The sequence below is a fragment of the Barbus barbus genome (genome assembly GCF_936440315.1).
Source record: "Barbus barbus genome assembly, chromosome: 18".
In the NCBI taxonomy this organism is placed as follows: Eukaryota; Metazoa; Chordata; class Actinopteri; order Cypriniformes; family Cyprinidae; genus Barbus; species Barbus barbus.
Genome location: NC_136746.1, coordinates 21,132,182 through 21,158,354, shown reverse-complemented (window position 1 = coordinate 21,158,354; position 26,173 = coordinate 21,132,182). Strand labels below are relative to the sequence as shown.

The window sequence follows — 26,173 nt, the reverse complement described above, 5'->3', positions numbered from 1 at the left end:
TTTTAGATTTTCAAAAAAACACCATTTAGTATGTTTTTTAAGCCTTTTGAATTACGGGGACATAGGCAGTGTCCTCATAAACCACCTTCATATTGTAATACCTCTGTCATACCCATGTCATTATACAAATTTGTGTCCTCATAAACCACATAAACATAAACACACACACACACACTACACACAAGCAGGACAAAGGAAGTCTTCCTCAATGGTACACTTCAAGTGGTTGAATTAGATGTTATAAATGTCTAATAATTGTGAGCAATTCTAAAGCAGCACAGATGTTTTGTGGGACATTTTCCCCATGCAACCTCTTAGTATGAAAAATGAAATGGGTAAATAACTTAAAGAATTGAAGATTTTTCAACAATTTTATTTAAGAATTCTGTGCTACAAAAGAAAATGTAAACAAATGTGATTCATTTTACATGTGATTTTATTATTACATTGGTGTCAGAACAGTTTTAAAGGCAAGCACTGGCCAACACATTCCCTGTGAAACCATAGTTCACAGCTGCTATAAATCTGGGAAGACTGCACGTTGCACTTTAAAGCCAATGTGCCCATGTTAATTTGTGAAATATCTTGTATCTCATCTAATTTGTTTAATAACAAAATATATGAAATATGAACATTATCAAAATTCAGCTGAAAAATCTGAACAAAAACAACAGCAAAGTTTCATGAGCTTTAATGGTTGTAATTGGAATGGCCATCTGGGTTCTTGTGGCGGCCATTCCCATTACAACCATTAAACATTTTATTATTAAACAAATTAGATAAGATGAGATTTTTCATACTAAGAGGTTGCATGGGGAAAATGTCCCACAAAACATCTGTGTTGCTTTAGAATTGCTCACAATTATTAGACATTTCTAACATCTAATTCAATCACTTGAAGTGTACCATTGAGGAAGACTTCCTTTGTCCTGCTTGTGTGTAGTGTGTGTGTGTGTGTGTGTGTATGTAAAGCTGTGAAAAGTGCTATAGAGGTATAATTTGAATTATTTTTCACCTTTATACAATGCTGATTGTGTCAAAGCAGCTTTACAGTGTCAACAGGAAAATAGAGGACAGCAACAGTCATTTTCCAGCTAAAGTCAGTTCATTGATGATTTAGTGATGTCGTCCACTTCAGCTCTCTTCCAATAGTGTGCAATCAGTCAAGTGTCCCCTACTAAGCAAGGCAAAAATTTATTTTTATGTATTAACCAGTGGAATGAACAACGTCTGTGTAAAGTCTTTTGTAGCAGGATTTGCTTAGAGCATTAACGTCCATTTATTTAATTATATAATTTCATTTCTTTGTTGTATTTTTGTCCAGTACACAAAGACAAATTCCTTGTACATGTAAACCCATTGTATCTGGCAATAAAAGGGATTGTGATTGTGAAAGAACTTGTGGAGCATTGATTGAAAGAGTTTGGAAATGTGTCCTTTCCCTGTTTAAACATTGTGGCTAGAGGTTGCATGGGGAAAATACCCCATCAGATATTTGTCCATATCGAAATCCTGATTATTACTAGTACTAGAAGTTACACTTTAAAGGTTGTCTTGGATAGTTAGCAGATGTTATAGGGTTTTTTGTGGGGTTTTTTTTAACATTGTAAAACAAGAAGTGTATGTGAGCAGCCTGCCAGTGTAAGAATGCGTTTTGCCAATGATCCACTGCAACATAGAACTAGACTTAAACTTCGGGGTGTTGTAATGCAATAACAGTGTTTACATTAATGGGATTCGTTGCGACGATGTGCAATTTTTCTGATCGTATGATCAAATCATAATCATTCAGCAGCATTAGAAGTGCTTTGGCTGGAGAATGACGTTAACTTATTGTGACAGTAAAACTAGATTGTGGCTAGCAAACAGGTCACAAGTTAACACAGGCACATTTCCTGGATTCAGCCATATGGCATAATGTTAACTTACGCCGAGAGTAAAATCCTATTTGAATCCAAAAATCCTCGATTGAATCAATGCAGTTCATTACTGGCGTCTCCCAACAACTATTTTTGGGCGTGTTCCAAACCCATGCCAAACAGACTTTTTTTGTTGTTGTTCCGTAATTCAGCCGCTACGGGCGATCATACCATTAATTTGTAATCATAACAAGAACACCAAAATCGCGTAATGAGCAAGTGTTATTAGACAGCTTAAAATCACGCTTTCAGAATCGGCGAATCTGCTGCGGTCGTCCATCACATCTGGAGCGAAGGACCTGAACCAGGAAGCTGGTCACCAGATAACACGGAAACCAGTTAAACCGTAACACCGGCGTAATGCCAGCGCGAGAAAGTGCCACGACTCCACACAGACATCGACTGACTCCTCAAGCCGGGGATAAGATTTTTTTGTTTTGTTTTGTTTAGTTTTTTTGGCTGGAGTGGATTCGAGATAATCACTTCTGTTTAAACTCTTCCTGAAGCGATTCATCCAACGGAAATCTGCCGCGAGAAAAGGTGAGATTTAAAGCTTTTGTTATGGCGTTATTCATTAGAAGCTTAAACGATTTTCAGTAGCAGTTAGCAGTAAACTTTGATCTCTCCCGTTTATTTACTCCCCTCTCGTGGGTTGAAGCTATCTTATTGTAGTTACGAAGCGAATTGCATTATTATAATAAGTAGTTTCACAATTTGGTTGTAGGCAGACAGTTAACGTTAACTCCAGCTTTTCCTTTGTTAGCATGCAAAAAAAACTTTATATTAAATAACACATTTCGGCTGTAACAACTTTAATGTCTGTGAGAATTATCCGAGATTTGTTTAAACATAATTTTGATAGATCATTCATACTTCAAGTAAGTTATAGCTGTAACGTTAGTGTTCATAAACTCTTAGCCTTGATTTTTTATTGTATGATCATTGATCAGCAACATTGTGAATAGGAATCAAATGAGAATATGGAACAAATCCTGTTTCATCTAATATGAATCAGCCTTTTAATTCGCTTTCATAGCAAATGTTTAATCTCCTCGTAATTTCCTATTGGCTCATGGCTCCCAGTAAAGTCATTGCAAATGAGCCATGTACTATTACTATAACTATTATTAATGATTGTTTCTTATAACATATTTAAATATGTAAGACGGAAATAAACGTACAACATAAATGCAGTCTGTCACATTTTAGAGACACAATCATTGAAATTTCAGAGACCCCCCCCCCCCCCCCCCCATTATCTCCTGTTGGTGCATTTCACTATAAATGAGCGTGTCAATAAGTGGATTTCAAGGAATAAACATAATGCAAATAATCTTATGGTATACAGTATAGATTTTTTAAAATCTAATATTAACTATGCTTTTTCCTAATATTAATTTAATTTCCCTGCATAATCTAATCTAATAATTAATTGGCACCCAATCAAGTCACAAGAAAACATAGTCTAAGGCTATGGAAAATAGCAGTTTATGTACAAATCTGTTAACCCAAAAACTTAGGATTGCAATGTATAAGTTACCGATTGCCACTAAACCTCTATTGTGCTCTGAAATTTGTCTAGATTGTTCTTGATTCTGGGATATGTCAAGTCCACAGCTTTTTTTTGCAACGCATTTGTGATTTGGTGGACATTTGAAGTGTGAGATTGGCATGAATTCCATGGAAGCAGCAGAGTATAGAAATTTGCAGACAGCAGCACATGGTGGAATGGAAAACTCTTACATAACTCCTTTTTTTACCAAACAGAGTGTTTGCATATTGTAGGGAAGCAGCTTTTCGTCAAAGTTTTTGTAGTAGAAGCTGAGGGTGGCACACTTGGACATCTATACTTGTTTTTTTTGGTTGCATGGTCCTCTTCTACTAAATGCAGTGTTTGCATATTGTATGGAAGAAGCTTTTCTTCAGGTCAACATTCAAAAGCCAACTTAGTCCTTGGTGTAAAATTTTAACTAGTACAGAGACAAATATGTGTTTGGTAAAGATAATCTGAAGGTAAGAGGGACTCCCGTTACTGGAAGCTTTAGGTGCCTTAATGTGGAACTTTGAAATATATGGAATATATTTGAATATACAGATATTATTGACATAAAAGTACACCAAACCTTACACTTTTTTTCTTTTTAATCAGAACGGAAACTAGCAGTCATGGATATCTATGATCCTCAGACCCTTGGAATTGTGGTGTTTGGTGGCTTCATGGTGTTCTCAGCCATTGGGATTGCTCTGGTCTCAACATTTTCCATGAAGGAGACCTCATATGAAGAAGCTATAGCCAAGCAGCGAAAGGAGCAGGGGAAGACTCTATCTAGCCAGCGGTCAGACAAGAAGAAAAAGGATAAGGCAGCTGAGAAGAAAAATCGTGCTAAGAAAAAGGAAGATAAGCCCAACGGGAAGCTCCTGGAGTCAGAGGCCACCCCTGAGGTTACAGAAGTGCCAGCTGAGCCCAGTCCTCCAGCCCCGGAACAAGTTTCTACACCAGTACCTAAACAAGAGGCCCCAGCTCAGAAGTCTCCCCAGTCCACCCCTTCTCAGAAGCCCACTCCACCTGCCCTGGCTCAGAAATCAGTTTCAACTGTCCCAGCCCAGAAGTCAACTCCACCTGGCCCGGCCCAGAAATCTGCTGAACCTATCCAAAAGTCTACTCCAGCGCCTCTTGCCCAGAAATCCTCTCCAACTCCCTCTGCCCAGAAATCTGCTTCACCTCCTCCTACCCAGAAATCTTCATCGGCCCCAACCCAAAAGTCTGCTCCAGCTGCCCCTGCACAAAAATCCACTTCACCTGCCCCCGCTCAGAAGTCTGCTTCAAATGCCCAGAATGCCCAGAAAGCCACTCAACCTGTTCCAGACCAGAAAGTCGCTCCACCGGCCCCCGCACAAAAATCTGCTCAAACTCAAAAGGCTGCTCCAACTGCCCCAACACAGAAATCTTCTCAGCCTGCCCAAACCCAAAAGGCTGCTCCAACTGCCCCAACACAGAAATCTTCTCAGCCTGCCCAAACCCAAAACGCTGCTCCAACTGCCCCAACACAGAAATCTTCTCAGCCTGCCCAAACCCAAAAGGCTGCTCCAACTGCCCCAACACAGAAATCTTCTCAGCCTGCCCAAACCCAAAAGGCTGCTCCAACTGCCCCAACACAGAAATCTTCTCAGCCTGCTCCACCCCAAAAGGATGTTCCAACTGCCCCAACACAGAAATCTTCTCAGCCTGCCCAAACCCAAAAGGCTGCTGCAACTGCCCCAACACAGAAATCTTCTCAGCCTGCCCAAACCCAAAAGGCTGCTGCAACTGCCCCAACACAGAAATCTTCTCAGCCTGCCCAAACCCAAAAGGCTGCTCCAACTGCCCCAACACAGAAATCTTCTCAGACTGCCCAAACCAAAAAGGCTGCTCCAACTGCCCCAACACAGAAATCTTCTCAGACTGCCCAAACCAAAAAGGATGTTCCATCTGCCCCAACACAGAAATCTTCTCAGCCTACCCCACCCCAAAAGGATGTTCCAACTGCCCCAACACAGAAATCTTCTCAGCCTGCCCCACCCCAAAAGGCTGCTTCAAATGCCCCGACCCAGAAAGCTGCCTCACCTGCCCCAGCCCAGAAAGTCACTCCACCAGCCCAAGTGCAGAAATCCTCTCCACCTAACCGAAAACCCAGTCCACCTGCCCCGGCCTCTTCCCAAAAAGATTCTGCAGGTCCTACACCTCCTGTATCCCGTCCTGCTCCTGAAGATGCTCCGCCTGCCCCATCTCCTAAGGAAAAGAGGAAGAAGAAAGCCAAAGCAGAGTCTGTTTCTGCTGAGATTCAACCCAAATCTGTGGCTCCATTGGAGATGGTGACCAAAAAGGTTCCTGTTATGGCAGTGCCTCCAGTGGGTACTCTGAAAGCTGTCTCCGCAACTGCTGTGCCGGCCAAAGCAGAAGAGCCCAAACAGGATGCTCCAGCCAAGAAGAAAGGAGGATCCAAGAAGAAGTCAGAGCCAGGTATGCTATTATCCTCCCCAAAATCACCTATATTAAGTGGTCAGATTCTTACTAGGCAGGCTGCACAAACCTAAAGGACGTGGAGGAGGCTGCCCTCTTCTGATTCTCTTTGCAACTGTAAATTTTTAGACATTTCGCTTAATTGGCATAATAAATAACAATAATATTGTTATTAATAAAAGTAGCTTTCGATGGTAGTCAGTATGATGCACAAAGGCATCATCATCATACCTTAGGAGTCGTAGTTTTTCTATTACTCTGTTTCCTATTCCTCCAGCTTACCCTTCTTGTCTTTCTTTTGCTACATTGAAGGACTAACAGGTGCTTCTGAAAATGAATGCTTACATTACAATCTTCATAGGCTCTAAATTGCAGCTCATGGACTCTTTAATGCTTTAACCTAGTGATTATATTAGGTTAACATTAATTTTGAATGATAATTTGCCATTTTTTCATATTTGTCTGATCCATGATGAATGATTTTTGTATGCGCTCTGCACACGTGGAGCTTGAATTCAAGTGCCAATGCTTTCCTCTTATTTTGACAATATCTGTTTGTACGTAATATGTAATGTAATATGTATTATCTTTAATATATTTATTATATATGAATAAATAATTATATTTAAAATATATACTTATAGCTTTCATATTTATAAATACTTATGAACAATATTACATATTTAATTATTATTTATTATATATTGTATTTATATTTATTATAAATTATAACAGTTTTTAAATATTTTTAATACATTTTACATTATCAGGCGAATACAGTGCAACTTTTCTGAAGTGTAGCAGATGCTAATTTAAAAAAGCCAGTCCAAATGAATATATTGGATCCAGGTATGTTAAAAGAAGTATGGCCTAAGTGTGCAATAACAGGATACTTCTAATTGGTTTGCCAGACGCTTAAATACAGAGATAAAACTGTTTTGGCTAGACCACACAGATGACATCTACATGTAATAAACCTCCAAGTGGAGCCTGGAAAAACTGAAAATATGGTGTATGTGAAGTGGCTGACTCGTAAGTTTATATACGTGTCACTTCCTGATGTCATTCATCTCGTTCAGAGTACCGTCTGGATTGTTTCTTCTGACAAATAGCACTGAGGTGCTCTATTTCCTTTGTGGGCGGGGTGTTGGAATAGCACTACTCCTTATTTGCTGATGTTGGCTCTGATTGGTTGCAGAGAGCACAGAGTGGGTTTCTGTCTGTGCTACTCTCAGGGGAATGGAGTCAGTGAGCTGCATTCTTTTGCTCTTGTGCTGTTTTTCATGCACGCGTGTGTGCTAGTTCATAGGCTCTTAAGCACATAGATTGAGTTTCATTTAATAACAGTTTCACATTTTGCCTTGCCATTGATTGTTATGCGTAATTTTGACTTCACTTTATTCTCTGTGCCTTTCTTTCTCTTTTTGCACTCTCTCTCAACTAGAGATGTGAAAACTACATATTGTCAAAATCGACCAACCTAACTCTTTAGTTTTTGTTATATAATTATATATATATATATATATATATATATATATTTATTGTTAGAATAGTCAACCTTTCAGTGTTGGTGTCATTAAGTAAAACTAATAATAAAAAACATTTATGGTAATTGAAATAAAATATAAAAAACCATTTTAGTTAGCTGACATGTTAATTTGTAGTAAAATTACTAAAACTAGAAATGCGATAGATTTATCAAAACTAAATAGAGAAAAACTAATAAAAGTGACAAATTACTAGAACTTAAAGTAAAAAATAAATAAAAATGTAAATAAAAACAAATAAAAAATTTGATAAATACTTTAATTTCTTTTTTTTTTTTATGTGGTCAAACATTTCTTTCTCAAACTCTTTTGAACTCCATGCACACAGAGTCAGTCCTTATGAATTTTCCACTCACTTGTGATGAGGTATTGCTCTGATTTGGCCATGGGAAAAAGCTGAGAGTTTGTGGCAGCACACAGGTGCGTTTCTGTGCACCCAGAATTCCACTCCTCTTCACGAAGCACAGCCCTCTTGGCCCTGTTCAAACAATACTTTTGCCTCAGCTGCTCCATTAGGGGAGCACACAAAGGACTTTAGTGACTGGACAATAGGAGTTTATCATCAGTCCTGGGTGCCATCTCACCCTGGTGCCACACTGCACTCATGCCATGTTGGCACTGTCTAAATAACACAGCGAGTCAATAAAGAACATGAAAGTGCATGGACACACCACTGTACAAGCATTCACTTCACTGTACTTGTACACGTCATTCTCTGGAAGCTGCACTTGTTTTGGTCTGTCTGTTTTATTTTATGACCGTGCTGTTCTCAACATGTTTGATTGGATGTTGGAGATCATGGTGTGGGTGTTTAGGGAATGTTTTGGAGTGTAATAAAATGATTTGGAGAATTCGCTCATAAACGCAATTAGTTTAGTTTAGTGGACACCCTGCTGTGACCAGAGACTGTTTTGCAGAGCACTTCTTAGCTTTCTGATTTAGTGTCTCTGAAATGCAGAATGACGCACTGGCACTCCAAAAGGATATAACTGTGTTTTCTCAGTAGAGTCTGTGAGTTCTGTTATTTGTATTTGTATCTTTTTTTTTTTTTTTATGCATGACCTTAATAAATGATCTGTTTTTTGTTTCTTTCTCTCTAGCGGTGGCTGCAGACCCCGTGGACAGTCCACTGTACCTGCCTTACAAGGCCCTGCTTTCCACGGTGAGGAGTATGGTGTTCACTGAAGGAGAGACCCAACAGCTCATTGAGATTCTGTCTGATAAGGCTGGCATTATTCAGGACACCTGGCACAAGGTATGGCCAACTTCCTAAAATAATTTTTTTGTCTTGTTTTATATTTTTAAATGAGTGATCTTTCACTTTCTATCACTTTATTTAAACTCAACCAGGAAATTTGTCTAAACTGAGTTTTATGCATGTTTATAGGCCACACAGAAGGGTGATCCGGTAGTTGTGCTGAAGAAACAGCTGGAAGAACGAGATAAGCAGCTGGCAGCCGAGCAGGAGGACTCAGCAGTTGTTAAAAGCCGACTGAGGGATTTGACTAAAGTGAGGCCTGAAACACTCATGCCAGTCTAAAAAAATAATCACATACAAATTAGGAAAAGTTTGATATGTGCACACGCATTAAACCTTATATGGACTCTATTAGGGGAAAACAGGCCAGTCTCTTGATTAAATATTTTGCTTTGGTCTGATGGTGATAGTGCCAAGGTTTAAACCTACACTACCATTCAAAAGTTCGGGGTTGGTAATGTTGAAAACACTCATTACTCATTTTCTTACTGACCCCAAACTTTTGAATGGTAGTCTACATTTTTTTATTTTTTTACTAGCTCTACACAACCCTACACAAAAAGCCACAAGTATTGTGATGGCCTGTTTTCACGCCAGATTATGACCTGTGTATGATTTATGTTTGTGTATAGGAGCTCTCTGTGGAGAAGTCAAAGGTGGCGTCTGTAGAGACCAGGCTGAGCTCTCAGCTGAGTAAGCGAGAGCAGGACATTATCGCCCTGCAAGCACGCATGCAGGCCAGTTATCAAGACCACCTTGCAGAGGCTCAGCAGCTTAATGCCAAAGTGAGATTCCCTGCCGTACACCTGCATGGTAGCAAGACGCTCTAAAAAGTCATGCGATTACAAGGACATCTAGCAAAATATTTATTTAGTAGGACAGAAAATTGTGGGGAAAAAAAACACGGTTAATCTCAAATTATGAAGTGACCAAACAATTTTTCTTCCAAAATATGCATTTATTTGTTATACATTGTAACATAGATGGAAGTTTTCTCATTAATGTTAGGTATAAGTGAATGCATTCAATTTAACAGGATTGGATGCTTTTAATTAATCACATTAGTGAGCTTTGGCAGCCCTAATATTTACATGATGTGCCTAAGCCCTTTCTGCTCCTTTTTAGATCTTGGCTCTCCAGGACCAGCTGGAGAAAGGCCCTAATGCTCAGCTGGCCCGTCTAGAGCAGGAAAACTCTATCCTCAGAGATGCGCTTAACCAAGCTACCAGTCAGATGGAGAGCAAGTATGAACCTACAGCTCCTGCCAAACCCAATAATGTCCTGCTTGCTTAATTCATCTGTTTCACAATAGTGGCATTGTTTTATATTAGAGACAACACCTGGGTGATCAAAACTTTTGATCAATAAGATTGCAACAGTAGTATCCAAGCAGCCGTCAAAATGTCTTCATGTTGGTTGTTGATGATTGCCACTGGTTATGATGACAACTACACTGGCTTGTCCAGAACGGAAATTTATTAATTTTTTTTTTTTATCCATTAGACAAAATGCTGAATTGGCCAAACTGCGTCAGGACTGCATTCGACTGAATAAAGAGCTGGTGGAGAATAACGAGGCCTTGCAGGCTGACGAACAGCTCAGGAAAAATCTGGAATCTAAAGCTGCCATGGCTGAGAAACAACTGACTCAGCTGCAGGTCAGAAACTCACCCTTCTTTGCACTACAGACTCCAATCATTCCTGTTGTTTAGTTTGCTGAGTTGTAGTTAGTTTTGTGATGCCTCTTATGAAAGAGATCAAAATGCCACTCTAATTCTTATAAAACATCTCCCAGCATGAGCACCAGCCTCATTAGAGCTTTCCACTACCTCTCGCTGGGCTGTTAGCCTTGCACATCCGCAGGTAGGCAAGCTTAGTTTCGTGCAATCTGTGTGTGTATTTAAGAAGCTTGCTGGTAAAGCTGAGGCTTTGACCCCCCTGTGCTGGTGCCTCTACTAATGGGATTGTTCACATGCTAGCAGAACATTTGATTGCCAGTTTGATCGCTCAGCAGTGCTCTGTGGTTTGGAACATGGCCCACACTACAGGGAAGCGCTTCTTCGAGTGATCTGGAATGTAAGCCTGCCTGAGCAGTACAGTTTCAGGCAGAAGTATCTGATTATTATATCGTCCTTATCTAGGTCTCTGGCTGAGCTTCAATCCAGAGCGGCAGTTTTGCCCAGCCCAGATTTGTTTAATAAAATTCTTACAACATAAGCTGAATTCGATTTGCTTGCAACAAGTGATGCAATTGAAGCTCTTCACAAATCTCGTTATAACTATTATGAATTTGGGGACAAACCAGGTAAATTGCTCGCACACCAACTACGTCAATCTTCGGTCCTGAATCATATTACTCAAATTGATACATCTTCCAGTCCTATAATCAATCCTCTTACCATGATCAGTTTAGGGATTTCTATAGCTATTTGTATACCTCTGAAAGTTCTACTGAAGAATCTCATCTTGAAAGTTTTTTTTAATTCTCTAGACACTCCTATTATTGGCCTCTAAACTAAATGAACCCCTTGCTTTAGACGAAATCAAGACTTCATTGAGCTTACTGCAGAATGGAAAGTGTCCAGGCCCAGATGGGTTCCCCACAGAATTCTATAAGACGTTCTCAGATAAATTATCGCATATTTTATTAAACATGTTCAACGAGTCGTATAATTCTTGTATCCTTACCCAAACCTTACGCCAAGCCGTAATCTCCCTAATTCTGAAAAAGGACAAAGATCCTCTCCAGTGTAGTAATTATCGTCCAATTTCTTTACTGTGCACAGATGTGAAACTGGTTTTATTAAAAAATAGGCATTCTTTCCATAACGTCAGACGTCTCTTGAATATCCTTTACTCTACTTCCCATAAAAAGATCCCAGAGTTAGTTATCTCTATGGATGCTGAAAAGGCGTTCAATATAGTTGAGTGGGATTTCTTGTTTTATACTTTAAAGAGATTCGGAATTGGTGACTCTTTTATTTCTTGGATTAAGCTTCTGTACGCTTGCCCCCTAGCTTGTGTGCGCACAAATAATCATTATTCAAAGTTTTTGCCTCTTGGCAGAGGGACAAGGCAAGGTTGTCCACTCTCCCCGCTTCTGTTTGCTCTGGCTATCGAACAATTAGCTATTGCTCTTAGATGTAGTCCGATGTCAGGCGTTTTCAGGGGGGAGTGGAACACAAAGTGTCCCTATATGCGGACGACCTTTTGCTGTTTGTTTCTGATCTGGCCAATTCTATTCCACCGGTGCTTACCTTGCTGTCAGAATTTGGTCAAATTTCTGGCTATAAGATTAATTTGACTAAAAGTGAACTAATGCCCATTAATAACGCTGCCTCCGAAGTTCCTCTATCTTCTATGCCCTTTAAGGCCTCTTTACATAGTTTCAAATATCTAGGCGTACAGGTGACAAAGTGTTTCGCAGATCTATTTCATCATAATTTTTCACCGTTGCTCAGCCGTCTCACAGCCGTTGGTCTCTTCTCCCTTTGTCCTTAGTAGGCAGAATTAACTGTGTGAACTGTGTGATCTTTATCCCAAAGTCCTTTTTTGTTACACTAGATAGCTCTATTTCTCAATTCATATGGAATGGTAAGACTCCAAAGATTTTCAAAAACCAAGGCATTTGGGTGGTCTTGCCCTTCCTAACTTTCAGTTTTATTATTGGGCAGCGAACATGCGGTCCATGCTACACTGGATTAATTCAAACAAATTGGACAGCCCTCCAGCATGGTTAAACATTGAACGCCCTATGTTTTCCAATCACACTCTCTCCTTTGACATATTCGGATAATATAATAGTGAAAAATTTGGATTCAGTTTCTACGTAATTTTGGCTTTCAATTTATGCCCCTGTCCCCGAAACATTTTAATCCGTTGTTTCTTCCTTCTGCCCTGGATGGTGCTTATGCTCACTGGAGGAATCAAGGTGTCCACTCTGTATCTGATCTTTTACAGTGAAGGCACATTTATCTCATTTGAACAGCTAAATGTTATGTATAACATTCCGAGAAGGCACTTTTTTGATTTCTACAAATACGCGACTTTGATAAATGTTTTTGCAAATTTCCCCAACCAATTTGCCTCTGTCTGCAATTGATACCATCCTAAGTTTTGATGTCTGTTCTAAAGGCTCAATTTCTAAGTTAATCAATACTTTTGCCATGTTCCAGTCGATCCCTGCCGATAGTTTGCGTATCAGTTGGTCTTCAGACCTCAATATGGAAATAGACCAAGAAACATGGGAGGAAGTGTGGACAGGGTCCATTCCTCGTTTATCTGTGCACGCCATTGCCTTATTCAATGTAAGGTGGTTCATAGGGCTCACTGGTCAAAGTGTAGGCTGGCACGAATTGATCCAACCATTGATCTAGAATGTGACTGGTGTCACTTAGGTCCAGCCACATTAACCCACATGTTCTGGACCTGTCCAGCTCTTTCTTTGTTTCTTTGTCAGTATTTAATTCTCTCTCAGGCATTACCTCTGCAGACATACCACCATCACCTATCATAGGTCTCTTTGGGGTGTCGCCTAGTGATTATCCATTGCCCACTCACTTTACTAACTTTGTTGCTTTTCTTACATTGCTTGCTAGACGTGTAGTCTTATTAAACTGGAAGAGCCCTCAGCCACCATCTCACACACGCTGGTTGAAAGATGCCCTGTATTTCATGAAACTAGAGCAGATTAGACACTCTTTACGGGGACCTAACAGTACTTTTAATCAAATTTGGAAGCTTTTCCTTGCACACGTTAAAACTCTCCAGCTGGAATCGGTCTGATTAACCCTCCCCTTGATAATATACATACTCACTGGTTGATTAGTGTGTAACCCTCTAACTTTTGAGATTTGACTTGGGATGTGTATCTATATATGTAGAGAGATCTCTTTCTTTTATGTGCGCTTGCATGTGTACATTTATATACATCTCACTCTCATCATAAAAGATATTCCCCCTTTGTTTATTATTTATTTATTTTCTTTTTACTATTATTATTTTTATTTGTTTATTTATTATTATTATTATTATTATTATATATATATTTTTTTTCTTCTCCTGTTTTGGTATTTGTTTTGTAACCCTCTGTCAATGTCGTCCTTTCATGTGAATTCTTGTTTGTAAAATGTTTAAAATAAGAAATAAATCATAAAAAAAGTAGTATCTGATTATTCATACTGGAAACACAGATAAAATGTCTCTTCGCTAATCCTCTGCTACAAACCAAAGACCACTAAATAAAAAGCAGCCTTGTGTTGAAGTGTGTCCTGAACCCACTTTAAGCATCTGGACGGTGTACTGGCTTAGGAGAGACATGGGTAATGTCTGGAGAGTGTGAGTCAGTGATCTAAAAAATGTTTGTGTAGAGCAACCTTATGAGAAGCCTTATTTTTTTATAAGGTTTTGATATAATCTCTGAGTGATCAAACATGGAGAGATTCAATGTTCCTGTTATGTTAGTTCCCAGTTAGAAATTAGTCTACATAAATATTAGGATATAAAATAAATTTAATTTACATTGCCTCCCTCCAAAAAAGAAAAACTTTGAATGTTGTTTATCATATTAGAACACAAAATTGTGGCTGTTTTTAGGTGTTTAAAATTTTTAGGTGGTTATGGTCCATTGTGTTTATCCAAAGCGACTTGGATTGCATTCAAGTTTCACATTTCATCAGTTCTTGCTTTCCCTAGGTATCGAACCTATGACCTTGGTGTTGCTAGCACTGTACTCTACTGTTTATGAGATATCACCTATTTGGTTCATAAAGACTCTGAATTTAGTGACATTGTGCGACCAAATCTGAACTATGTTTTCTGCTTTCATGCTTTGTCCCCTGCAGGCGAACTGGGTGAGCAGAGAACAGGCCTTGCAGAAGCGTCTGGAGGAAGTGAGTGAGGAGCTCAGACAGACCCAGAGCAGCAGAAACAGCCTTCAGACACAGCATGAACAAGCTCAGAAAGACGCTACTGCTCTAGCAGGTCAGCACCCACTTGGTTCTTAAGCAAGGAAGCACTCTGTAGAACCACAAGATTCAGTCTGCTTTAAAAACTTTCCTTTATAACTGAAAAAGTTGGTTAGATCTGAGCTGCAAATTGTGCAAGGTGTAATGCTTGCAGTATCCATAATATGTCCTCTAATAAAATGCTTAACATCAGGTTTCTTGTGTCGCTTTGGACAAAAGCATCAGCCAAGTTATGAATTAGTAATTAGAAATAATTGCTCTCTTCGTAACTGCACTGTTTTAGAGGCTCAAGCTCGTGTGGCCAGTATGGAGGCTGAAATGAAAGAGCAGACCGGACAGTTGGAGAGTCTGCAGAGCCAGCTGAAACTACTGGAGGCGAGCCAGAACAAAGAACAGAACCACAATTCAGAGGTGACGTGTCAATGTGTCAAAAGTAATAAATGTGTTAATGTTTGTTAAGCATTATGTAAATTATGAAATATGGTTGTGAGGTAATTTGCATGTTTAATATTTACAGGCTTTGATGGCTGAACTGGAGCAAGCAAAGAGCAGGTAAGATATAAGGCCATATTTGCTTGAGATGCAAAAATTGTGTAAGTTGATAAGACTTGTTTTCAGATGAAAATGAAATTTCAATTTTCTTGTTTTTTTGTATAAGTCACACAATTTTAGTACAATTCAACTAAAACAAATATGCATCAATACATTTTCATCAGCTTTACAGCTAACATTTGATAAACATGAATTCACATTGATTGTTTAATCTCTAGCCTGAAGGAGAAAGAAGAGGAACTGATCCAACTCAAAAACATCATATCCAATCAGGTGAAGCCGAACATACTGCTTTTTAGACCTTTTCAACTCATTTTAGTATTTCGTTAGTAACTTTGATTTCTAATATGTGAAACGTGATTTGTTGTGCTACCTTATTTGAACCAATCACATGTCCTCTTCAGGTGGATAACGCAAAAAAGGTGCAGCAGTTGCAGCACAGGTACGATAAGGATGTTTTCTAATGCTTCATTAATACATTTCAGTAGTTGATTTGAATTATTTAAATCTGCTTATTTGATCTTTTCTTTTTAACTGAAGCATTAAAGAAAAGCATGACCATATAGCAACTCTTCAGGGAGAGCTCCAACAGGTTAAAGAAAAAAGTTCAGACCTCAACAGAGTAAGTTTATCATATGCAAACCATCACACTTCAAACAATAATTCAATTTAGACTTTAATCCTATTTATACCGTTGATCCCATTTTTTATTATTCCTAGCTTGAAAACACAGAAATTCTGGAACAGCTTCAAAACAGGTATGCGTCATTTGTGATGCAAACAACAGCTTCAAATTCATGTTTTTCTCATTCTCTTATTAAGATTTAATGCCATATGTTCTCTTTTTCCTGTTCCTGTAGTTTGAAAGAGAGTGAGTCTCGGGTGGCTCTGTTTGAAGAAGAGATGAAGCAGTGTAAAGAACAGTATGACACTAAAGTAAGTGAGACTTCACTGTTATTTTTATATTAGTATGTTTCTTTTAAAGCTGGTGTATCATTTGTTAGTTTTAAACAATCCACCATTTTCTAATAATGCACTTTTTATTTACAGCTGGCAGACAGCACAGCCAAGCTGGAGTCACTACATAAAAGGTACATATTCAGTCCTACGGTAGGCCACTGCATACATATGTTCCTGTCAGCCACCCACATTAACACCATTCTGTGATAAGTGTCTTCCTCTACAAAAGCCGAGTGTTTTTTTTGTTGTTGTTTTTTCTAGTGTCACTGAAAAAGAGAGCCTAGTGACATCACTACATCAGGAAGTGCAGCAGCTCAAGGAACTAAATCAGTCACAAGGCAAGAGTTACGTAAGTAGCCAACTGAGACAACTGTGGACGTGCTTGTCATTATCTTACATGTACACAGTGATTCATAAAACATGCGTAGGCACACATTTTATCTCATGTCAGCTGGGTATATGGTCTTGCTGTACAAAACAAGATTGTTGTAGTGTTCTTCCATTTCTATTTCAGGACTTCTAAAGAACCATATATAGGTTTGTCTGTGAGTTTAAAAATGGTGACAGATAAAAAGTGTTAAAAGTGCTCAACCTAGTGGTTGAACTAGGTATTGCAGTCCAAATTCAAAATATTGGAGAAGGGTTTTTTTCACCCGGCCCCTCCTCCTCAGACTTGAGGCACACACAGGTTGCCAGATTGAGGACACCAACAGAAATGAGCGCACCTCCCTTGGCAGCTTCCATGAGTGAAATGAAAACGCTGTGTTTTCAGCCAACTGGCAACCCAGGGTGCCGAAATACTATTGGGTAAACTGGCAGTGAGCGGGTTACACTGACCAAAACAGAGACAGACATTCTGACACGGAATGCACATTTTCAAAGAAGAATAACTGACACTAGCATTGTTTTTCAGATAAACAAGTATGTTAACGTGTTTCTTACATTATTTGCAAACATATTATGGTATTTTTATGCTTTAGTAGAGTCAAAAACTTGCCACCTTTAAGGGTAATCTTTTTTTTATCAACCGTTTTAGTTTTAAAGAAACCTCAAATCATTTATGTTTCATGTTAATCCACTATTTATTCCAGTGTCTCTGCTTTTAACTAAGACATATAATGTTGTTACAGGAAAGTTTGGAGGACATGCTGAAATCTGTCCAGGTTGAGACCAAAGAAGTTCTTCATTCTCTTTTTCCACACATCAACATAGAGACAGAGCAGGTGTCTAGGATTTCAGTTTTCTCATGGTTTCATATCACAGTTTTGTTTTTGGATCCACTTGTAATATTTGACTTATTTCACACTGCAGGCTAAAGTGGCCCAAATCTGACTTTTTTGCCCAAATGTGACCCATATCTGATTTTCTTATGACAGTCTGAACAGCACAAATCTGATTTTTTCAAATCAGGCCCAGGTCACTTCCATATGTAGTCCTAAATCGGATACATATCGCATTTCACGGCCAACGGCCATGTCACATTTCATGTGATTTTTACGTCATTGAAATGCAACAGATGTCACAATTCTGCTCTGGAGGAGGCGGGAAGATTAAAATTACAATGGCAGACAATATATAGACAATAATATCACTTTGTTATTTAGGCTCCGATTGCACATTAACTTAAAAATTGCTAAACACACGCTAACACGAGCAGCATCCATTTTTATTTCTGCAAACAGTGCGCTGTGTCTGATGTCACGTTGCTTTCTGCGCATGCGGGTCACTTCAGGGCCGTATACGGTACACACTTGAGACTGATGGCAGTTGTATTTAAATGACAATGTGAACAACAACGCAAAAAAATCGGATTTCAGCAATCTGAGCATTTTCAGCAATTTCCGATCTGAGCATTAAGACCTGCAGTGTGAACTAAGTCTTGGTGTATTTTGGAATTCTATACACAAAGTACCATTCAAAAGTTTGTTCACCAAGTTTGTTCATTTCTTTGATCAAAATCACAGTAAAAACATTAATAATGTGAAATAGATTACCATTTAAAATAACTGTTTTCTATATTAATATTTTTTTTACAATTTTAATGTATTCCTGTGATGGCAAAGCTGAATTTTATCAATAGATTAGAATCAGTAAATGTTTTGTTTTTTTTAATCAGTTTTGTATATAAAAGTATTAATTTCTTTAAAAAAAAATCTTAGTGACCCCCAACGTCTGAATGGTAGTGGACTTGATACACTTTCCTTATTCACATCCTTGAAAGCTAGCTAATCCTGAGTCTCTCATTCTCTTCCTTCAGACCAATTGGCTGCAAGACTTTGCTGTGAAAGCACAAGAGATGCTAAATCAAAAGCAACAGAGCCAAGAATCCCAGCAAAGCACAGAGATGGTGGTAAGTGTGCTGTGGTTTCTGGCCTTGCGCTATTATCGTCCTAAAGTGGGTCTTTGTTGCCCCCTACTGGGGATGTAAGGCATATTTGTAGTTACTACAATGTTGTTTTTATTATTAGGAGATAATGGGGAAACTACAGGCAGCCCAGGAGAGTCAGTGCACATTACAGTCTGAGTGTGAACAGTACAGGAGTGTACTGGCTGAGACGGTGAGATTATACACCAAGAATCTGTTTCAGCAAAGCCTTAAAGGGAATGAGATCGAGCCGGATATGTTTCCTGATGTTCTTTAGGAGGGGATGCTGAAAACACTTCAGAAGAGTGTAGAGGAGGAGGAGAGAGTGTGGAAGACCCAGATAATGGAGTCAGAGGAGAAACTGAGAATGGTAGGTTTATTCACTCTATTAACACACACGCATATAAATCTGCAGGCACAGTGTAAGTACGATAATAAAGAAGAAGAGTTTATTCATTTTTCTTTAATTATAGAAAATAATCATGTAATGATGTGGAAAACGTTCATAATATTTCAGGGGGAATTTGGTGGGTCATTCCACCTCCAAGTGACAGCGAGTGTGTTTCATTTTATTTTTTCCATCTGTCATTTTATGTAGGCACTCAAAAAGGTGCAGGAATTCGAAGAGACAACAGAGAGCTTGAGAGAGGAGAACCAGAGAACCCAACAGGTACAGATTTCAGAAATGAGTTTTTGTACAGCAGGAGACTATAGGAGTACAAAAGATGTGCAAAAATGTGTCAGGCTCTATAAATAAACCATAAACTAACAAAATCCAGTGACTAAGAAAATAAAGTATTATCAAAATATGAAATATTTCATATTAGGACTCAACTAATGCATTTTCATTTATTATTGATTTACATTTCAAATGACTTTTTCTCCACTTGAGCAAATTTAACCATTTATATGCAAGGTCCTCGTGGGTCCTTAACTCAAATTTAAGGTCATAAAAGTTTTTAAAAGTCCCTTATTTCAGTTATCAAACTTTAAATTTGATAACTGAAATAAGGGAATTGTGACACAAGCTTTTAAATGTTATGTTAAGTTATGATTTAATTAAATGAGAGTGGCAAATGTACCGGCATTTAATTCATTGTAAACTCCTGTAGATTCCATCCAGGCCAAAACGTCACCGAAAGGAAAGGCTAAGGACGTTAACAGATTCAGTATATAGATTTTCCTGGTATTGCCACAATAATTAGTTTATTGTCTGGTTCATGCTACCTTAGAACTTTGAACCCAAGTGTATATAAAGAAGTACATTTTAACGGCACTCAATATTCCTCATTCTCTTACCAGAAATTTTCATTCAATCTGTATTTTGTATCTATCCATTTTTTTCCCCCTGTGCAGCTGGAGGAGAAAGTGATGTTGCTCGAGGCCCAGTTGGAGAAACAGCTCCAGTCAGTGTCCACTGACAGCCAGAGTCAATCTGAAGAGATAACACAGGTGAGTGCACACTCCTGCCTAAAGGCTTATCCACTAAAACACAATATGAGATAAAAAAGCAAAACAAAGCCATAATAGTCAGTCATTCAGTGCATTTTATTTTATTTATTTTTTATAAATAATGGTTTTGCCTTTGTGAAAAGGTTGTTTTAACATCTGACGTGGTTGTGAAAAGATCTTGAGATGTAGTCCTGCTCTGCCACTTAACAGTTAATTTTGTTTTTGTTCAGCTGAAGCAGGTTTTAGCAGAATCAGAAAGACAGCTGAGTGCGGCTCAGAAGGAGATACAGACGCAGAGGGAGGAGCTTTCACAGGTTGGTTTCTCTTGAAGTCCGAAGCATTTGCTACAGGTTTACACCTACTATTCTTTGTTACCCACAATCATGAGGCAAACAGGAGATTTTGCCAAGGAAAATAAACAAAGTTGGTTTTGTTGAGTGACAGCTTTTATTTCCAGGTCAGGCAGCAACTGAGTGACGTGACAAAGCGAGCTCAGGGAGTGGCCGAGAACGGGCAGCCTGAGGCGGAGGAGTGTCAGGTTAGGGTGCGACACTGAAAGGCACCCTGCACCTCACTTGGCAGTTTTAGATAGATTTTTCAGTACTAACTGACTGTCTCTCAAAACCTATCAGTGCCTATAGAATAAGTCTTCCAAAAATGGTTGACTGGAATATTGCTTACATTTGCTGATTATGTTATGAGACACAGTCGCCAAATATCCATAGAAAAGTTAATTCAAATTTATTTACATAGTTCATTTCACTCTACACATGATATGATTTTACCCTATACAAGAGGCTATATTTATATGCCATATGTTATTCTCCCTATCCAGTGCTGCCAGTGAGGGGATGTTTTACTCATAATTCTAACCATTCATATTTCAGCATTTTGTTTCAGCAGCTTCTTTTAACCCAGGCGCCTGTTTTCATCTCTGAATATCTGTGCTCTTGGGTTCTTTGTCACTCACCTTTTTTAACCACTAACATTTGTCTACTGTATTTGAAACTCATACTTCTTTGATGCTACTATTTTTTTTTTTTTTTTTTGAAGATTTTATGCTTGTTTTTACTCTCATTTTCTGGATCCATTGTGCAGTATTGCAGCACTTTTGTTGGCTGGCATGGAAAGTTTTTGCAGTTGTTAATGGATTAGCTGCAATAACTTATTAACTTGTGTGGTATTGCTGGTTTGGTCAGGTCCAGGCTCAGCTGGAGCAGACTTTGGAAAAACTGCAAGGTGAACAGGCTCTAAACCAGCAGCTCTCTGCAGAAGTGGAGCAGGTACAGTAGTGTCCCAGATCTTGTTTCGTAAAAACATGTTATTCATTAAACGCGTTATTTGATCCTTTATAGGCTCAGGAAGTAGGTGTTTTTTACTGTTAAAGTGGTACTGTAGATATGTTTTTCTCAAAGTAAATTAGTGTTTCTTGTTTAACTGTTAGAAGTGAGTTTCTATGTAAATCCCTAATGCTCATGACTTTGTTTTAGGAGTGTCTAGAAAAAGAACGAAAGATGACCAAAGATTTGGGCCAGGCAGCCACCAAAGCCCAACAACTGCTTAGAAACAGTCAGGACCAACTTTCCAAAGAGAAAGAGGAAGTGAAGACCCTGCAGGATCAGCTGCGAGACGAGGTACAAACATCATACACATTAACAAAAGTGTATAGGACAAATAGCTGTATGCCTGTGTTAACGTTGTTTGTTCTTTGTTTTCCAGGAGGGTGATGGAGAGCTGAAGCAAGGAACTTCTGTTTGAGGTGTAAAACAAAAGAAATTGCCAAAATTGCCTTAAGATGACCAAAATGAAGCATTCCGAAATCTTTCTTCACTTTTTTGTCGTACTATAGTCTTGGGAGACATTGTTTGAAGACTTTTGGAGAAATCTAACTCATGCAAACATTTTATTTCGGAGATGTGCTGGACATATTTTCACTTCACATTCCATCTGAAATCTTCTGGCTATGTCAGAAAATATTCCTCAACTGCCTTATATATTCTTAGTGTTCCCGCACCTCTCCTCCTGATGTCAGTGTTAAAAGGGAAACCGCATGTACGTTATGCGTACATTAACTAGTGCAATTAATTTCTTGTAAGTGAATGAGTATGCATAATTGTATTGGTACATGAGTACAGCATTTGGAATGCCCTCTCTGCAGCTGGCTTCAACACCATTGTAAGTTCAATAATAAATGGCAACATAGCTTTATTTTTCTGTCATGTTTCCTGTTTTTTTTAAATTTGAAGAAATAGTTCACCCAAAAATTTAAATTTAGTTTTTTTATATATATCAATATTAAATAGAATCATTAGGTTTAAAAAAAATGTTTGTTTTGGCATAGGTGCATATATAGTAGATCTAGAATTAGAAAATACAGAAACATTTCATAATGCCTAACATGGCCGTAATTTTTTTGGTATCTTTTCTTTTGTACAATTCCAAGTTAATTAAGAAACACATTAAAAGTTTTTGAAAATCACATGATTTTATTTTTCCAAGTACACAGTTGCTTCAGGTAACTGTCCAATTGTAATTTCTAACAGGATTGTTGCTGTCATTATACTATATTTGAAGGTTTGTTAGTAAAAAGGGTTGGTATTTGCTTAATAATGATGATCATTAATTGTAAATGGATAAATATGAGTTGTTCTCACTTGGTCAAATGACAAATACTGGATGAAATAAGTTTATAAGCATACCTAAAAAAAAAAAAATTAGGTCAAATTTCTCATTTTTACTAACAGGCTGATAAGGGGGATGTTGGGTCACTGGTCTAATTTTACACACTGTTCCCCTCCAAAGACTTTACTGTGTCCCTTCCACCAAGTTTCTCCACAAGACATGATGCTTCTCTGTCTGCAGGTTCATTAATTTGCCACTCAAATTTCAAACCTATAGAGAAAAGGCACAGGTTATCTTCTTTCATTTTCTATTAAACTGCTTTGGAATGGTGTGTACTGTAAGAAGCGCTTTACAAATAAATTTAAATATTAATTGTAACATTAAAAGGACAATAACCAACCTGGCATTTTGGCCTTAAGAGCAGCCTTTGAGCTTGCGTAGACCATTTTGCTCTTTAAGGGGGCAGTTTCTGGGGCACTGTGGAATAAATAGACACAAGAAAATAAAAGTAGGGAAAACTTATTTTGTAACGGCTGCTTCTTACAGAATGCATTTTGTGTTCCATTGTGCTGCTTTCTAATTGTTTTTCTATGGAAACATGCACTAGATTGACGTATTTGACCATTGAAAAAATTGTACATTGGCTCACTTTTTTATTATGAGCCGATCTTACATATCCATGTTTGTTTCTGCTGGATGCTCAAGTTCCCACAAAAAATTTACTTCAAATGTCACCAATAAGCATGTATTGCCAAAGGAGGCATAGATTAGGCTTCAGTGGGATTTTTTTCAGCCCATTCCTATAGAGATATTTTTGACAGCCTAAATATGTCCACTTATTTTAAAAGGATCTGATTGAAAATGGCATGATTTACACTTGAGATATTCTTAGTACAACCAAACAGTCGCATGGAACACAAGCCGTCACATGACTGCAAAAGTAGATTGATCAGTGAGATGCAAAGGCCTCATACGATAAGATGAAGACTAGGTCCTCCTTCACGCTCTCCTTGCTCACATAAGAGCAGTCGTATAGGGCGTAGCGGCACTCATTGGTAGGAAGCTTACTGAGGATCTTCTTTAAGACATCCGAGTTCCCCACATCTTTGACTTTCAGGCACTTTTCTTCGTCCACTACAATGCTCTTTTGGTCTTTGCTCAAACACATGACCACAAGTTTAAGCCTTTGCCCCGCCTCAGTTCCCGCTTGGCGCACCCGGATTGAATTATAGTGTTCTATCACCTCATCACTGATGGCTACACCTGAGGCCTGGGTGACATGGGAAAGAATAATGATAAAACATGCAGAAGTGATAACTATACAATTAGACGGTTCAGTAAGATGGCATTTTCTTCCATCCAGATGACTTTGAGGAAAACATAAAGAAGATCATTGTATGAACCTCATACAATTATCTTTATTAGATTAGGCAGACATATGACTACCACTAAACAATTTTTATTCTTTTTAATCTACATTCCATAGGTATTTCCCATATTTATAAATGCTTTAGTTTAAGATATGAGGTGAAAATCTGAACCAGTTTGCTGCCTTCACATTCCATTCCTTTACAAACAAGTCGAAACAAGAAGCTGATTTACACCTCAAAACACTCTGGTGTGAGAAAACTCAGGAATGTCTCTGAATAACTTTTTGGTAACACTTCCCATTACAGTGTAGTTCCTCACCCAGGAACCCCTATTACTACATTATTTAATGTTTAAAAGATTATAATTAAGAAAGTCAAGAAATAGCTATAAATATCATGAAACCTTATGCTAGATCTTCTCATAGGCCCCCTGGAGTAGCTTGGTGGACCCCCTGTTGAAAACACTGGTAATAGTAATGATAGTAATGCGTGATTGTATTCTCCACAATCACAAAATAACACATTTAGTAGCTATATCACAAGTAATTCATAAGCATTACTCAGACCTTATGACACATGAACATTGTGATGTAAGGTGTGGCCCAATTCTTTCTGTCCTATCCAAATAATTCTCTACAAAAGCATGACAATAATTAAAAAAGGAAATATAGGAATAAAGGAGATAACATAATAATGACTTTTCTGCGCAACATGTCAATAAGCATGTAGTATTATTTTTAGCTAAAAATTAAATGGGTCCACCATGACCTTTTTCCTTCACTAGTTTTCCTTCACTAGTTTCCATTCAGATTAGTTCATGATTAGTTCGCTTTTTTAAAAATAATAATAATAATAATAATATTACATGTAGTTTCTTATTCTAAGAGGCCATAAAAATCGCAGGAATTAGTTTAATGCTGAAATGCTCAAATTAGCACGACACGCTGTAGCGCAGGTATATAGCTAATGCACCTGCATTGCATGAACACGAGACAGTTTTTACGAAATGCTTGAACAGCATGCAAAATGTAGACTGAAAGAAAACTGTCCAAGTCTGAGGACTTACCATGGCTGACGCTTGCTCTGAGACGGAGGAGAGAAGTATTTTGTTGTCCTGCACAGTAAAGAAGGGGATCTGAGCACACCCTCTTCAGAACAGATCGGTCCTGAATCACCTGACTTTCTACCTGCTGTGCGCAACTGCAAACACTTATAATTAAAAAAAAGCGTCTGCCAAATGAGTAAATGTAAATGTAATTACAGGATGGTTGCGTTAAATAATATCCTGTTGTCGCCCGATTCCGATTATTTATATATTTTGTGCTTATGATAAGAAAGCCATAAAAGTGATTGATGGGCGGCACATGTAAACGCTTAGGTGAGTCAGATGCAGTTTGGAGTTGGAGACTTAACAAAACAGCCTAATAAGGAAGACAGAATCTGACAAAAACCCTTATTTGGTGAGAGGAGAGGGGCACAAATATTACGTTAACACGAATGGAAGGATCCAGGTGTAGAAATGATCGACACATGACGTTTAATCATGATGATTATTATAGACCAGCAACTTAATGTAGCCTAATGTTAGTAGTGTTTCATGTTAATGATCAGAGTAAGTCTTCAACTGCTCAGTAATTTAGTAACGCGATTCTTCAGGCCCATTTCAAGATGCACGTGCAGATTTGTCTGATCTTTGACGCGATCACGCGCAGCAGTGCAAATTTGATTCTGTGCTTTCTTGATCTAATATATATAAATATATATATATATATTAATGTTATATGAAATAATCCGATATGTACAGCTCCGTCTTCCTTTTATCTGTGCGTACAGTTTTGGCACGATTCTCTCACTACTGAGATTTGCGAGCATGAGGGAGAGGGCGGGTCCACCTTCTTTTTGTAGCCAATCAAATGAGGCTCTCGCTGACTCTCCATTTACTCTTATCTGATTGGTTCAAATAAACACATAATATGCTAAGACATTTATCTTCATTTAGTTCGGGAACATTCTCATACTTTTAACTTGCACATACAGTAAAAATAAATTAATAATTAAATAAATAAATACCAACTTAATTAAAATATGAAGTTGTGTACCATTAGGCTATGTGGTCATACTGATTTTCGAGCTGTGTAGTCTCCTTCTCCTAAACAGGCTATA

At 38.3% G+C, this 26,173-nt stretch overlaps 2 protein-coding genes across 3 annotated transcripts; one reads left to right on the top strand and one right to left on the bottom strand.

Moving 5' to 3' along the window:
* Positions 1 to 2,205: 2,205 nt before the first annotated feature.
* rrbp1a (ribosome binding protein 1a) lies at positions 2,206 to 22,226 on the top strand. 2 transcript variants are annotated; one of them, XM_079440676.1, is made up of 28 exons: positions 2,228 to 2,459; positions 4,069 to 5,919; positions 8,567 to 8,721; positions 8,854 to 8,976; positions 9,357 to 9,509; positions 9,850 to 9,968; positions 10,228 to 10,381; positions 14,567 to 14,705; positions 14,973 to 15,100; positions 15,207 to 15,241; positions 15,460 to 15,514; positions 15,646 to 15,683; positions 15,782 to 15,863; positions 15,962 to 15,999; positions 16,102 to 16,177; positions 16,292 to 16,332; positions 16,463 to 16,550; positions 17,332 to 17,424; positions 18,459 to 18,551; positions 18,670 to 18,759; positions 18,844 to 18,936; positions 19,165 to 19,236; positions 19,923 to 20,018; positions 20,249 to 20,332; positions 20,476 to 20,556; positions 21,218 to 21,301; positions 21,509 to 21,652; positions 21,738 to 22,226. In XM_079440676.1, exons 2-28 carry the CDS (start codon positions 4,086 to 4,088, stop codon positions 21,774 to 21,776), a joined length of 4,227 nt encoding a protein of 1,408 aa, XP_079296802.1. In that variant the 5' UTR covers positions 2,228 to 2,459; positions 4,069 to 4,085; the 3' UTR covers positions 21,777 to 22,226. The 2 variants fall into 2 exon arrangements, with proteins under 2 accessions (XP_079296803.1, XP_079296802.1); XM_079440677.1 differs by lacking the exon at positions 20,476 to 20,556 and having other exon boundaries at positions 2,206 to 2,459.
* A 253-nt stretch (positions 22,227 to 22,479) lies between these two features.
* On the bottom strand, positions 22,480 to 25,864 carry cfl1l (cofilin 1 (non-muscle), like). Its single transcript, XM_079440678.1, has 4 exons — positions 25,077 to 25,864; positions 23,615 to 23,910; positions 23,041 to 23,117; positions 22,480 to 22,910 (listed from the first exon to the last, which is right to left on the bottom strand). The coding sequence occupies exons 1-4, from the start codon at positions 25,077 to 25,079 to the stop codon at positions 22,798 to 22,800; spliced, it is 489 nt and encodes a 162-aa protein (XP_079296804.1). The 5' UTR covers positions 25,080 to 25,864; the 3' UTR covers positions 22,480 to 22,797.
* Between the last annotated feature and the right edge of the window lie 309 nt (positions 25,865 to 26,173).